The sequence below is a fragment of the Lontra canadensis genome, unplaced genomic scaffold (genome assembly GCF_010015895.1).
Source record: "Lontra canadensis isolate GAN:19392208 unplaced genomic scaffold, GSC_riverotter_1.0 scaffold25, whole genome shotgun sequence".
Taxonomy (NCBI): Eukaryota; Metazoa; Chordata; class Mammalia; order Carnivora; family Mustelidae; genus Lontra; species Lontra canadensis.
The window spans coordinates 997,291-1,011,963 of NW_022631019.1; the positions used below are offsets into that span (position 1 = coordinate 997,291).

The window sequence follows — 14,673 nt, forward strand, 5'->3', positions numbered from 1 at the left end:
TGGATGTGGCGCCGGGCCCCGGTGCCGGCGGGCTCCAGCGGCGGGACCCCTTCGCCCCGCCCGCCTACCCCTTCGCGCCCCCGGGCGAGGCCGAGGCCGCGGCCGTGATCGGGCGGGAGCCGGCGGCGGGTGGGGGTCGGGGCCGGGGCCGGGGGCGCCGCCGGGGCGCGCGGGGCGGCGGCGGGGGCCGCGGGGGCCCGGGTGCGCGGGAGCGGGAGCGGCCTGGGGAGCCGGAGCGCACTATGGAGGCGGCGGCGGGTGGCCGCGGCGGCTTTCAGCCGCACCCGGGGCTGCAGAAGACGCTGGAGCAGTTCCACCTGAGCTCTATGAGCTCGCTGGGCGGCCCGGCAGCCTTCTCGGCGCGCTGGGCGCAGGAGGCCTACAAGAAGGAGAGCGCCAAGGAGGCCAGCGCGGCTGCGGTGCCGGCGCCGGTGCCCGCGGCCGCGGAGCCGCCGCCCGTGCTGCACCTGCCAGCCATCCAGCCGCCGCCGCCGGTGCTCCCCGGGCCCTTCTTCATGCCGTCCGACCGCTCCACCGAGCGCTGCGAGACCGTGCTGGAGGGCGAGACCATCTCGTGCTTCGTGGTGGGCGGCGAGAAGCGCCTGTGCCTGCCGCAGATCCTCAACTCGGTGCTGCGCGACTTCTCGCTGCAGCAGATCAACTCGGTGTGCGACGAGCTGCACATCTACTGCTCGCGCTGCACGGCGGACCAGCTGGAGATCCTCAAAGTCATGGGCATCCTGCCCTTCTCGGCGCCCTCGTGCGGGCTCATCACCAAGACGGACGCCGAGCGCCTGTGCAACGCGCTGCTGTACGGTGGCGCCTACCCGCCGCCCTGCAAGAAGGAGCTGGCGGCCAGCCTGGCGCTGGGCCTGGAGCTCAGCGAGCGCAGCGTGCGCGTGTACCACGAGTGCTTCGGCAAGTGCAAGGGGCTGCTGGTGCCCGAGCTCTACAGCAGCCCAAGCGCCGCCTGCATCCAGTGCCTCGACTGCCGCCTCATGTACCCCCCGCACAAGTTCGTGGTGCACTCGCACAAGGCGCTGGAGAACCGGACCTGCCACTGGGGCTTCGACTCGGCCAACTGGCGGGCCTACATCCTGCTGAGCCAGGACTACACGGGCAAGGAGGAGCAGGCGCGCCTGGGCCGCTGCCTGGACGACGTGAAGGAGAAGTTTGACTACGGCAACAAGTACAAGCGGCGGGTGCCCCGGGTGAGTGTCCCTGCCGGCTGTGGGGGTGGGAGGACACCGGGGCGCTGGGTCCCAGGGCCTGGAAGCTGGGGGGCCTCCTGGGCCGCGGACTCGGTCGGTGCGATGTGGGGTTTTTCTCAGCATTTGGGTTTATTTTGAAGAAATTCAGGGTAGGGTCGGCATCCCCATCGACGGTCGCGCGGGAAGGTCCTCCGGCTTGACCCCTGTGAGGAGTCAGCGGGCTTGGCGTGGGGGGGCCTGGGTGGTCTGGGGGCTGGCCTGCTGGGTGGAGAAGCCTCCCCGAGGCCGCAGCCGCTGCCCTGGCGGGCTGGGAAGGGCAGGCTGCAGCCTCGGGCCTGGGCCTGCGAGGGGGTATGTGGACCGAGGCCCCCCGGCCCCCGCTCACAGGCAGAGGGGTGCCTGCGCTGGTCCTCAGCAGATGGAACTGGGCCCGGTGGGGCCTGTTTGCGCCTTGAAGTCTTGGGAGCCAGAGTCAGAGACGAGGCCAGGTGTCCAGGCCGCGGTGGCCGGCCGAGGCTCCGCGGCTGCAGCTGTGTTCCCGCGGGCCTGCCGGGGTGGGAGTCCCAGAGCCGCCCCCTCCCCCCCACCGTGTGGGGTCCGGGGCTGCTTGGCCCGGGACTGGAGGCCTGGTCAGTGGGCACCTGGGGCCCTGAGTAGGAGCAGCTCTTGGCCTGCGGTTTGTTTCGGACACGCCCGTTTCCGTGCCCGTCTCCTGAGAGCTGCGGGCCGGGGGCAGTGGCCTGGGCTCTGTTGTTTGCCGGGCGGAGGACCCGTGACCGGGCTGGGTAGCCGGCTGGGTAGCTCCCGGGCCGCTGGACGCTGAGACCCCTCACTGGCAGTCCTCGCCGCCTTTTCCTGGTGTCCTCCCCTCCCCAAGCGTTTGTAACTTTTCTGCTGAGCCCCCGGCTTATTAAATCGCACACGGAGCGCTGCATCGGCTCTGCTATTCTGAGGAGGCCTAATTAATTCCGCTACTGCATCAAAGTTTTTTTTCTAAATCTGTGAATAGATGCTCCCGCCCGGTTTTCTCCGGGCGCCCCTCCAGCGGAGTGTCAGCGTCTCGGTGAGCGGAGAGGGGGCTGGGGACGGAGGGCCTGTTGCCTGTGCCGGGAGGGGGCCGCGTGTGCGCGTGCACAGGCCTTCCGCGGCGCTCCTGCCCGCAGCTCCGGCGCCGCAGACTGGGGGGCAGGGTTGGGGGGGGTCTGAGCGGGGGATGCTGGCAGGGGAGGCCCAAGCGTTTGACTTCGGGTGACTTGGTGATGGGTGGAGGGATGGGCACCCTCCGTGATCCGCGGGCTTTCCCGCTTGGGGTGCCCGTTCCTTCCGCAGCCACCGCGGCCTGGGGGGCCTCAGACTGCAGTTCGTGGCCGAGCCGTGGCAGGGACCCTTGTCTGGCAGGCTGTGCCTGAGTCGGGGGGGCGCGAGGGGTGGGTGCTGTGGTCTCTCCGCCTCCCAGGGGCTGGCCCTTTGTCACAGCCGCGGCCCCGGGCCGGGGTCTCTCAAGGCCGGCGCTGTGGTTCTGGGCGCGGCCGTCCCCGGCTCAGGGAAGGCACAGCCTGAGCGCCAGGCCCGGGCACTGCGTGGGGAGCAGCAGGACCGTGCCCCGGGGAGCCGAGGCCGGCGCCGGCCTTCCCGGGAGCTGCTGGGGCGGCCTTTCCTCTCCCATGCGTTCCCTGATGCTGCCCTAAAGCTCCTCCGCGGGTGAGACAGGGATTTCCCCACGGATAGGAAGAGCTGCTCGTCCGCAGTGGGTGGGGTCCCCAGGCCACAGGGCCCGCCCGCCGTCCTCGAGCTGGTGAGCCGGACCGGGCGCCCGGCGCCAGGCTTCCCGGAGCACTGGGGGGCTCTGCTGCTGGCTCTGCTGCTGGCTCTGCCGCCCCGCGGACGCCCCGCTCGCCAGCTTCTCTGCTCGGCCCGGGCTCGGGGCTCTGCCTGCTGCCTTGGCTCTGTGACCACGCAGTTGGGAGTCATGGGGTGCGTCGTCCTCTTTAAATGTCCTGGCGCAGCCACGTGCTTGCCCGTGTGTGTGCCGAGGGCCCTGAGCGAGGCGGGTGGAGCTCAGGGTGGGAGCGGACCCCCAGCTGCCCAGAGCCGACGTGTGCTGGGAGGAGCTGCTTGGGAAGACCCCCCCCACCCCGTCGCACCCCCCAAAGCCCTGTCCGTCTCTGATTGCGCCTTCCCCCCGCCTTTGACAGCTGATTTGTGGATTTGGTTTTGGAATTTTTTCAGTTGTTCGGAAGATTAGTTTAATATTTTTGACTCACCAAGGATGAGGACAGCAGGGAACAAAGAATGTGCTAGAATTCTCTTTGTAGGGGACACGGTTCCCCTGGGGCCTTGGGTTCTGTTGAGGCCGCGGGAGCTGGAGTGTGTTCCAGGCTGGGGGGCTCCTGCCAGCCAAGACGCAGTCAGCGGTCAGCGCCGCACTGCCGCGGGGCCGGGAGGGACCTCCGGGGGGCCGGGGAGCCACCTCTGAGCCCTTCCCCACAAGTTGCCGTCCTCGGCGTCCCTCAGTGGGCCAGTCCAGATGTGGAACCCCGTGGGGCTGCTCCAGCAGCCTCATCGTGCCTCTGCTGGCAGCGTGACCTCGCGCCGGTGGCTTAAGCTCTGTGTGTCCATGTCCCTGTGTGTGAAATGGGGACTGTAGTAAGCGGTGTGACGGCGGTGTCGTATTTTCCTGGGGTGTGCAAGTGTCCGCTGTTAGGTGGGGGTGGGGATGTGTCATTTTGTTGCGGGGGGACATGTGGTGAGGAGGTGGGGACTCGGAGACTTCTCTGCTCCTCTGTCTCCTTGCTCTGTCCCTGTCCCTCCGGCTTGTTCCTCACGGTATTTGGACTGAATCAGGCCGGTTGCTGTCAGAGGCGGACATCGGTGCCGCCGGCTTGGCTGCTGCGTGGGGCCCGGCTCCTTGCGGGGCCACCAGAGGCTTCCCGTTCGGACGACCGCAGGGCTGTGCTTGGGCTCCGGAAACGGGCTCCTTGGAACTGCTGTCCTGTGGGGTGTCCTGATTCTCGGGTTGGAGAGCCGGGCCTGTCTGTGTTTCTCGAGCCCCTGCCTTCCGGACACCCGAGTTCTTGGAGGGGCTTGTCGCGTGGGTCGTTGTGCTCCAGGGCCCTGCGCCGGCGTGAGCGCCGGTGACTGGACTTGTCTGAATTCCTCACATGGGAAGTCTCCCTCGTGTCACCTGAGACTTTTCCCTGGTCACGGGGCGGTGTTTTCTGAAAGCAGAGGCCCGGCCAGCAGCACTGGTGGCCTGGCGTCCCGTGGCCCCGTTGGAGAGTGACTGTGGCTTTTAAGTGCACCGGCCAGGAAGGGGGTTCCAGCCCGTGGACCCTCCCCTAGTGAGGCGTGCTTTGCTCCTTTCAGCTGGAGTTCTCTTGGGAAGGAGTGCCGTCCAGAATGTTCTTCAGGGGCGCCTGGGTGGCTCGGTGGGTTAAGCCGCTGCCTTTGGCTCAGGTCATGGTCTCAGGGTCCTGGGATCGAGCCCCGCATTGGGCTCTCTGCTCAGCGGGGAGCCTGCTTCCTCCTCTCTCTCTGCCTGCCTCTCTGCCTACTTGTGATCTCTGTCAAATAAATAAATAAAATCTTAAAAAAAAAAAAAAAAAAGAACGTTCTTCAGGCTGGAGCAAACTGTGACCCACGTGCGTCATCTGGGACCCCCTCTTTCCTGGGGTGACCATGCTTTACCCTGATGCCGTCTCTTGTGTGGGCAGAGATTCAGAGGATCGGTTGCCCCTTTGTCCCCTTGTTTTGCTGTAGGCTTCTATGGGGTTCCGTGGTGATTTTCTGCCTCCAGGTGCTTGGCTGAGGACGCGGGGAGCCACCTCAGGTGATGCTCTGAATTATCTTGGTGGTAACCCTGGATGGGCTTTGTTTCCTCCCCCGCCCCTCCCCCCTCCATGCAGAAGGACGGGGTCTGCAAGTTGGTCTGGTCGCCCGGATGAAGGCCCCAGAGTGAAGGTTGGGAGTCGTCTCACATGGGGGCTACGGCAGCTTGAACGAGGCCTCTGCTTTCTCCCTGTGCCCCGCAGTGGGCTGTGCGAGAGGGGGGAGGGCCTCAAGGCCGGCCAGGGGCCTCGGCCTGTCTGTGTGTGCAGAGCCGTGTCTGGACGGTCCTCCAGGTGTGGGCTGCCTGTCCATCTGTCTGCCTGCCCCTCTGTCGGCCACCCTGCTGTTTCCAGGACCCGTCTTTGGAGCTGGGCCGGGTCCCTAGCCTCTGGAGTTTTCCCAGGGCGGCAGCTGGCCTGGGGCAGCAGGGTCATTGGGTGACCTTTGTCTGTTCCTGCTGCCTCTCCGGGGTCCCCCAGGCAGCACGGAGCCTGGGGAGTAGGGTCCCGGACTCTCCGCGTCTCGGTTTCTCAGCCCTCCGCAGCCGGTTTGTGCGATGTGTGTCTGAGATGTCGGGCCAGGGCAGACGGGCCAGGAGCAGGAGGAAGTCTGGGGGAGTGTGACCGAGCCCCGCCCCACACCCCTGGCCACGGGGACCTGCGGGGGGAGGCGGTGCTTCCGGGGCAGCCCCAGCTGTCTGGCGGGCGGTGACCGCGGGCGGTGGCCGAGGCTGGCGGCCGGACTCTTTGTGGCCCAGAGAGTGTTCCACAAGCAGCAATAATGTGTCTCTTTCTAAGGATTGCGAAAGTCGGGGAGGATTTCTCCACTGGAAGAATTATGCAAGTTTCAACTGAAATGTTTTTAAAAAGTTTCTTTGTTTTGAGTCAAAATACAGAGGCTGAATTATTTCCTTCAGGTCTGTGAGAGCCGCGGTGGGAGGAGAAGGCCTCCATTCTTGGTCAGGCCCTCGCCCTCCTGGTTTGCTGTCCCTGAGGAAATGGGGAAACAGGCAAAGTGGGCGGGGGCGGGGGCATTGGGATGCAGCCTGGGCGTGGGCTGGGGAACATGCCCATTGCGCCCCATTTTCCGTTTATCGACCAGCTCAGCTGTGGGGGGCAGATCAGAGTTGCTAAGAAGGGACAGGAAGTCGTTTCCTGGGGGTGCGGGGCTGTGTGTGGCGGTGGCTCCTCCCCCACGGCCTTGCTTGGTCTGAAGCCGGTTTCGGGTAGCGTTGGGTTATCCGTGGGGATGAAGAGGCGTGGGTAGCCCTTGGGGGGTACGTACGTGGTCCCCTGTTGCACGTGCGAGCACAGCATGGTTCCCCACCCTGCCCACGTCTCAGAGGCTGCTCGCTCCCCCAGGGGACCAGGTGTGGTGTGTCCGGGCTAACTCGGGTCACGCCTGGGAAGCCTCTAGCCTGTCCCCAGGCCTGGCGGTGGGGTGAGCCGTAGCTCCGACGCTGTTCTTCGTGAGTCGGGGGCACGGGTCTAGAGGCCGGCCCGGACGCCCTCCTGCCTCTGCTGGCATTATCGCTGGAGGCGCTCAGCGAGGTGCGGTGGTCTTCCCGGTCACAGAGCTTGGGAGCTGGTTTGGGGGGACGAGGGGAGGGTCCTCTACTTCCGGGACTCGCCGCTGCTCTCGTCTCCTTATTTACTAAGGAGGAAGGACGGCGAAGGACCGGGACTTGGGCGTGATGTGGACGTGAGGTGGTGGGGATGAGGGTGGCTCTGGAAGGAGGACCGGGGTGGCCGGGGCGTCTGTGGGGGAGGGAGCCCTCTGGCTGTGTGTGGGCCTGCAGGTGACCGCGGTGCCGGTTCCTGCAGTGTGTGGCCTGCGTGCTGCTCTGGTTTTTGCTAGAAATTCTTGTCCCTTTGGTAATCCTCGTGTCTTCTGTGCTGGTGAAACAGACGGGAGGCTTCGAGAGGGGTCTTGGCAGGAGCCTGGGAAACAGCGGAGGCCGCCGTGGTGCGCGGTGTTTGCGTTTTATCTGCTGTAACTGTCGGACTGAGAAGGAATCACGGGACGCGTCGACTTGGTGGTTTTCAGCTCTAGGTGGTGATTCAGGAAGTGTCCGCGTGCGGGTCCGGGCCTCGCAGCCCGCCGTGGTCTGGCTGCCCCTCGGCTTGGTTCTCCGGGCTGCCCTTGTTGCGGTGGGCCTGGGATCTGTGTGCTTGTGGTCGTGTTGTCAGCCTCATGGAGGGCGCAGGCTGGTCTCGGCTGGGTCCCCGGAACGAATACTCCTTGAATGACTCACAGAGGCGTGAAATCACTGTTGTTGGGGGCTTTTGGGTAGCTCTGCTCTTAGCTGGAGAAGGCAAGGTGTAGGAACTCTCTCGGGCAGACTGTTGTCCCTGAGGTGTCACTTGTCCTGGTCGTGTGGCGTGGCTTGAAGAAGGTGGCTTGCTTAGGCCCGTGGGGGGTGCTTGAAACCTTGTTTGAACCCAGATGCTTGGCTTCTGCTGTGGGACAAAGGTATTGTCAGCTCTGCAAGTGGACGAGCCTGGCCGCGCTGCCTGCCCCAATGTGGCTTCCGCCGGGATCGGAGCTACTTTGAAAAGAAACAGGTCTTGTTGAGCACAGGCTTCCTGTGGGACCCCCTGAGTTGCTGTGGGGACTCAGGACCCCCTGAGTTGACCCCATGTGGGACCCTCTGAGTTCCACAGAGGAACCCGCTGTGGGGCGGGGCTGGGTGGCAGGAGGGCTGGCTGTAGGGCTGCTACGTGGGAGGGAAGCCCCATCCAGGGGCTCATCCTGCCCTGAGGGTGAGCTGGGTTGTGGGGGGTCTAAGGGCCCAGGGTGCTGGTGGCGCTCCGGGGTGGACTTCTCCTCCTAGCCTCACCCCTGAGGCCACATATGAGGTGGCATGTCGGGGTGACAGTCACATGATGACAGCTCAGCTGCGTATCCCAGCCCCTGTGTCTGACCCTGTGGGACAGGCCAATGGGAAGGAATGGGGCTGAGCCTGCGGGCAGCACATTAGGCATGGGGATGTGGGTGGTGGCTGTGGCTTGGGGTCTTCTGACCGGTGTCAGGTAGCTCCTCTGTCCCACAGGAACCGCCAGCTACATCATCTTAGGAACCGGTTGGTTGTGACTTCACGCCTAGGGACCTGCCCGGAGCCTGGGCCTGGTGGCATGTTCTCCTTTGCACCCCCCTCTTCACAGTGGGCTGTGCAGCGGGGTTGGCGGGGGAGACGGAAGGTCTGTCCTGCTTCATGACCAGGAAAGGACCCCAGTGCTGCCCTGGCCCCACACTCTGGGGGACGAGCAGCCACGTCCATCACCAGCTGCCTGCAGGGACCCTGGCCCCAGCGAGGCTGGCTGGCTGCCTGGGTCTGAGGCTGGGGGTGTCTGGATGACCTGTGAGTCCCTGTGATGGTGGGCCAGGTCTGCCTCCCCTTCAGAGCAGAGCCAGCTTCTCATGCTTTGTCCACGCCTGTCTGCAGTCAGCTGAGTGTTGTCTTTGTGATTCCAGCCCCACGGTGACTGACTGGGAGGTGAGGCCTTCTTGGGGCCGGTAGTGGGGGTAGGCTGGCTGGCACCAGGCCATGCCCCCTTTCCTACCTCGAGGAAGCTCCCTTTCCACATCCGATCTTCTGTCTCTGCGTACTCAGACCTGGAGTTTGCTATTGTCACTGCTTCTGCGTGTGGCATCCATGGGTCTCGTGGTACCCATGGTGGTGCTCCCTCCTTGCATGGGGCCATGGCGGTTTGGGCACCACTTGTGCTGTCCGCCCATCCCTGTGGACACATGCTTCTAATTGCCAGACGTTCTCTGTCCAGAGCCCCTCGGTGCTGCGCAGAAACCGTCGGGACCAGAAATGCCTCTTGTCTCTGCAGACCCGTGTGGTCCAGCCGTGGGGGGCGTGCACACTGGTCTGCCGTCTTTACTCGGGTTCTGCGCTAAGGGTCACACAACAACCCCCGTTTGAAACACCCGCGGCCTCTCATCTGCCTGGGTCTCATGGTGCCCAGTCTGGATCCCAAAGCCATCCTGGCCAGCCGAGTTCTGTGTGTCGTGCTGAGGTCGGCGTTGGCCCTCCCCTGAGCCCCAGCGCTGGTTGAGCCCCTCGGCACAGGGAGCTGTATGTTTCTCGAATGGCAGGGCTGGCGCTTGGTGAGCACGTGGAGGAACCAGGGAAGAAGGGGGCAGTCGGGAGTGCCGCTGGCGAAGCTGGGAAGCCTCTCCCTGGAGGAAGGGACAGGTGCGTGCGTCCCACGTGTGGTTCCGGAATCTGCCGGGCGTTCCCCTCCGGGTGGGGGGTGGTGGTTGAGGCAGAAGCGCTGGGCAGCAGGGAGGTGCTGTCCCCAGCCCTGGCTACAGTGAGCAAGTCTCCTCCTCTCCCCCTGGGTGGGGGGTCCTGGGCCGCAGCGAGAGTGCTGCATCGGGAGCTGGCCCCGGGCTGGCTGGCCCCGTTGGGGTGGGTGACCTCCGCGCCTCTGGGACAGTCTGGGTGGCCTTGGCCGCAGCTCGGCTCCCGGTGTGGCCGCGTGGCCGCGGTGGGTACTGCTGGCTCCGCCTTACCTGCTGCCTCCTGCTTCCTGGCATTACAACTGTGTTGCCCAAACCATTAAAAAAATTGTGCTCCCAAGTTGAATGATATGCAAATGTAGTCAATTAAGCGAGGGGATTTTAATTAGCAGTTTAAGTTCATGTGTGAAGTGCCTTGCCTTAATTACTTGACAGTTTTGTTGTAAATTTGCTAAGTTTTTTTTGCAGAACTATCAAAACTGTGATTTTTTTTTTTTTTTAAACATTCTTGTGTGCAGTAAGTGTCGCCCAGCTGGCCTGACCTTGGTCGATTCTGTCTCAGTTTAGGGAGCTCTTGAAGCTGTAAGAACAAGGTCAGCCGCTGGGTCGCCTCGGTGCGGCTCGATGAGTGACAGCGTGTCCCGTGTTTCCTGGAGTGTGGGGCCGGCTGTGGTCGTGGGCTCCTAACTCAGGTCCAGGAGCCCATGGCAACACCCAGGGCCGGGGCTACGGGCCTGGTCCTGGAATGGAGGTCAGGAAGGGTCCTGACTGAGGGGACCACAGAGGGCCGGCTCTGCCCTGATGACCTGTGCCTTGATGGGCCTGGGTCCTGGGTCCTGGGTCCTGGCGTGGCCACAGTGTACACCCCGGTTGGTCTCTGACGCCTGCCGAAGGCCCCGGGGAATTCCGAACTTTGGGGCTCCTTCCTGGCCGTGCGGTGGGAAGCTTCCCTCCTGCATCACCCTCGCCCCCCGATCTTCCAAACCAGAGTGTGGTGTGCACCTTGTGGGCTCAGCCAGGGCCGGCCCAGTGTTCCTTGGCTGCGGCTGGGTGGGGGGTCAGCGCATGTGTCCCCTGGGTTTGTGTTGGGATCCCCTCCTGTTTACAGGAGAACTTGCTTCACTTCCCCGTCCGTGCTGTCGAGATGGTCTCGGGTTACTGAGGGGTCCTCTGTGGTATTCAGTGAACCCTTAGATTTCCCTGCCTGCTTGGGCTTGATGTCTCTTGTGCACATGGGCCTTCTGTTTTGTCGGTTAGACACTCACGTGAGAACTGTGATTCCTTCGGTAGATCTGTTTTCTCTCAGTCTCTGTGACAAACGCTGGGTCTCCGTTCTCGCTGTGATCCGTGGGGGCCGGCAGGGACCTAGCCAGGCTGACGCACAGCACGGCCTGCTGTCGCCGTGGCCCCTCGAACCTCGGCCGGCGTGGTCCCGTCGGCCGGCGTGGGGGCCGGAGGCGGGGTGAGGCGGGTGCAGAAGCTTGGTGGCGATGCGGGCGCCCCTGCCGTTGTTGCTTGAGCGCGCCGGCTGTGCGGAGCGGAAGCCCAGAGGAGTCACCCGGATCCCTCCCTGCGTCTCCCAGCCTCCGCGGCGGGAGTTCCTGTCCCCGCCCCGCCGACACGGGGCCAGTGGGGAGCGCGTTTCTTGCCCCGTCATCAGGACGTGTCTGTGGATTTAGGAAAACGTGCTGTTACGCTCGGAAGTTTCAAGCTGACACTGAAAGCGGGAGATGGTTCGCACGAGCCCATGCGCCCGCCCAGCGGTTCGCGGCGTCTCAGTCGCTCGTTTCTCCCGACTGCGTGCGCAGCGGGCTGTCGCCCTCTCCCAAAGCGAATCCCAGCATCTTCCTTCACCGTTTGGCATTTCAGCGTCTGACATACCCAGTGTTGCGGAAGGCCGTGATCCTGGTGCCGGCAGGGGACTGAGGTCAGAACGCCCGCCCGCGTCCGGCTCCGGCTGTCTCAGAATCGGCTCTTCCGAGGTTGCTGCACACGACCCAGGGCCGCCTGGCCGGTGGGCGACGGGCCTCCCGTGCACGCGCGCCTCTGTGTGCACGCGCGTGTGCGCGCTTGGCAGGCGTTTCAAAGTCCTCGTGCCGTTGAGGGTTCTGGAAGTAACACCTGGGGCGCGCGCTGTGCGTGGCTCCAGGTGATGCTTTGGGGAGTGTCCTGCCTCTGATGCTTCCCAGAAGTCTCGTGTAGCCCCGGGGACGAGCAAGGAAGGCAGGTGCCTGCTGGCTGTCGGCCGCTTTTTTCCCCGCCCCTGGCCAGGGGGAGCCCTGCACTGTGCTCGAGTTTCTCCAGGGACGTCCTCCCCTGTGTCCTCCCATGTCTGGACCTGTGTCCCCGCGTAGCTGGCACGGCCCCATCAGTCATGCTCATCTCTCATCTCTGCGGGACTCTCACCTGGTGCTCTTGTCACTCCCGTGTGCCGCCTCATTGCCCTGTGGCCTGTCCCGATTCTTGTGTTGGTGGCCTTCTGGCTTCCCACTTGGGTGGCCGCGGAAAACAGCGGCAGCTGGTTGTTGGCCCGCGTGTGTGCGCGTGTCTGCAGCATGGGCTGGGGGCGAGAGGACCGAGTCGGGCGCCTGGATCCCACGGAATGGTTTCCTGACGTGGCTCCGCCGGTGGGCCAGCCCCTGCAGGGAGGGCAGGTCCTCTGTCCCGTGGTGGCTGAGGTCCGCTCTCTGAGCTCATCTCCTTGGGCACGTGTGAGGTCAGGTGGGGCGAGTTTCTTACAGGAGGCTCGGCGGGTCAGAGAGGGCACACACAGCGTCCACACGTCTGTCTCTTCTGCCTCGTAATCCCTGCCGGGGGTGGCGCTGGTATGTGGTCTGACGGTTTCCCTGCTCAGGCACTGGGAAGGTGTAGGGCCTTCTCAGGGCTTCTTTTTAAAGATTTGTATTTATTTGTTTGACAGAGAGAGACCGCGAGAGAAGGAGCACAAGCAGAGGGAGTAGGGGAGGGAGAAGCAGCCTCCCCACCAAGCAGGGAGCCCGATGCGGGGCTCGATCCCTACACCCTGGGATCCTGACCTGAGCTGGAGGCGGACGATCAACACACTGAGCCCCCCAGGGGCCCCTCAAGAGTTCTTGATTTTACCTGTTACCGAATTCTTTCTCCCACAGCTCTCCCGTTCACATCCCCACAGAGTTAAGTAGGTGCTCATTTTCCTATCCCTTCGCAAGCTTGGGTTACCGTCATTCAGGATATCTTTCTCTGTTAGTTTGGAAGGTGAAAATCTCATGGTTTAACTTTTTTCTAGTGGCTTTGGCCGGTGTGTTATTTTTAGAATTTCTGTAATTTGCCTTGTGTATTTGTGTTATTAAGGTTAAAAAGTATATATCACAAAACTTGCTGTCTTAGCCATTTTTTTCACGTGAGCTCTACACCCAACATGGGGCTTGAACTTGCAACCTGAGATCAAGAGTCCCTCGCTCCACCGAGCAAACCTGCCAGACGCCCCTCTTTACCGTTTTTAAGTGCACGGCTCGGGGACGTAAGGACGTCCACATTGTGCTGTGTCATGTGGTATATGTCTCCCATTTCTAGAATTTTTCCATCTTCCCAACGGAGAGTCTGTTCCTGCGAAACACTCGCTCCCTCTCCCCTCCCCCAGCCGTCCACCTTGTCCTTTCTGTCCCGGAATGTGACTTCTGTAGGGACCTCCAGTGAGTGGAGTCCTGTAGGGTCTGTGCTCCTGTTTCTGGTGTCTCTGCAAAGTGCGTCCACGTTGGGCGCGGCGCTGGCATGTCCGTCCTTGAGGCCGAACCTACGGGGAGGAGCACTGCGGTTGCTCCCACGGCTTAGCTCTCGAGAGCGCAGCCTTGAACGCAGGCGTGGGTCGCCTTCTGAGACTCCGCTTCCCGCCCTGGGGCGCAGGCCCTGAGACCCGCTGCTGCTTCCTGGAACTGCTTCCGTTCGAGGAGCCGCCGTTTTCCGCGACGGCGGCGGCCTGTTCCGCTCTCGCCCACCGTGCCCGAGGGTCTCCGTTTCCGCGCGTCCTTGCTGAGGACACTTGTGAGGGTGTTCCCGGTGTTTTCGAGAAGGGAGCCGTCCTGGTGAGTGCCAGGTGGTCTCTGCCGGTCCCGCTGCCGGGCGTTCCCAGATGCCGAGTGCTGGTCATTGTCTTGTATGCTGTCCGCCACACGGGTGTTGTTTGGGGGGAAACGTCTGTTCAGGTCCTTTGTCCCGTCTCAAGTCGGGCTGTTTGTGGGCCTGGAGGAGCCTGTCTGTGTTCCCCGCGTCAGTCCCGTCACGCTGTGGCGAGTGGCGCGCGGTGGCCCGTCTGCTGCGCGTAGTGGGCTCGGCCAGCCCTCTGTTGGTGCGGCCGAGGCAGGGGCATCTCTGGGCTGGGGACACATCTTAAGTGGGTTCTCCACACCCAGCGTGGAGCCCAGTGAGGCGCCTGAGATCCAGCCCTGAGCTGAGACCGAGAGTCCGACGCTCACCCAGGCGCCCCTAGAGACCCCCCTTCTTTGCAGGAGAGCCTGGTGCCACGGGAACTCTGTCGCATCTGGACGGGGCTCGTGCCCAGTGCAGAGGTGGCCGCGGCCTGTTGGGGTGAGGTGCTGTGTCATTGGGGGAGCAAGTCTCATGGCGGGAGCACGTGTCATTTTGTTATGGAGCATCTACTGTGTGCCTGGCCTGTGCCCAGCCGGGAGAGGGAACCTGCTTAGGGCCGCAGGGTCAGGCTGGTGGGCTGGTGGCCCCACTCTGCCCACTGTGCTGAGAGCTACCTTTGCCTTCTACAGAGGCCTGCATGAGAGCTGTGGCCTGTGTGCGTGTGTGCCTGGACAGGGCCAAGCTTGGGACAGAAGGCTGGGCCATGGCCTGGGGATGGGAGAGGGCAGCGAGGGGGCCACAGGCTCTGAGGAGCGGCTGGGCTGCTTGGCGCACACTTTTCCTTCCTCCTCCTCCTGCTTCTTCCTTCTTCCTTCTTCTTCTTTCTCTTCTTTTGTTTATTTTTACAGAGAGCACATGTGCAGTCATGGGTAGGGAGAGGGGCAGGGGGAGAAGGAGAGAGAGAATCTGAAGCAGACTCCTTGCTGAGCTGGGAATCGGATGCAGGACTCGATCCCAGGACCCTGAGATCGTGACCTGAGCTGAAGGCAGAGGCTTCACCCGCTGAGCCCCCCAGGCGCCCTGCATATCTGGAGAAATTCTTGAAGACAGAAATGGATTCACTGGGACACCTGGGTGGCTCATTCGGTTGAGTGTCTGCCTTTGGCTCAGGTCACCATTTCGGGTTCCTGGGATTGAGCCCAGTTTCTGCTCCTTGCTCAGCGGGGAGCCTGCTTCTCCTTCTCCGTCTGCAGTCCCTCTGCTTGTGCGCGCGCGCGCGCGCTCTCTCTCTCTCTCTCTCTCTCTCTCTCTGAAATAA

At 63.5% G+C, this 14,673-nt stretch overlaps 1 protein-coding gene across 3 annotated transcripts in view; it reads left to right on the forward strand.

Annotated features, from left to right (window-relative positions):
- The first annotated feature begins 177 nt into the window (after positions 1-177).
- Positions 178-14,673, forward strand: part of SKI (SKI proto-oncogene) — a 64,941-nt gene continuing 50,445 nt past the window's right edge. For 2 of the 3 annotated variants that reach the window (XM_032863185.1, XM_032863187.1), the window contains exon 1: positions 178-1,211. In XM_032863185.1, coding sequence (XP_032719076.1) covers positions 243-1,211 — 969 coding nt within the window. In that variant the 5' untranslated portion in view covers positions 178-242. The remainder of the gene's footprint in view (positions 1,212-14,673) is intronic. The other variant, XM_032863186.1, reaches the window with a different exon arrangement.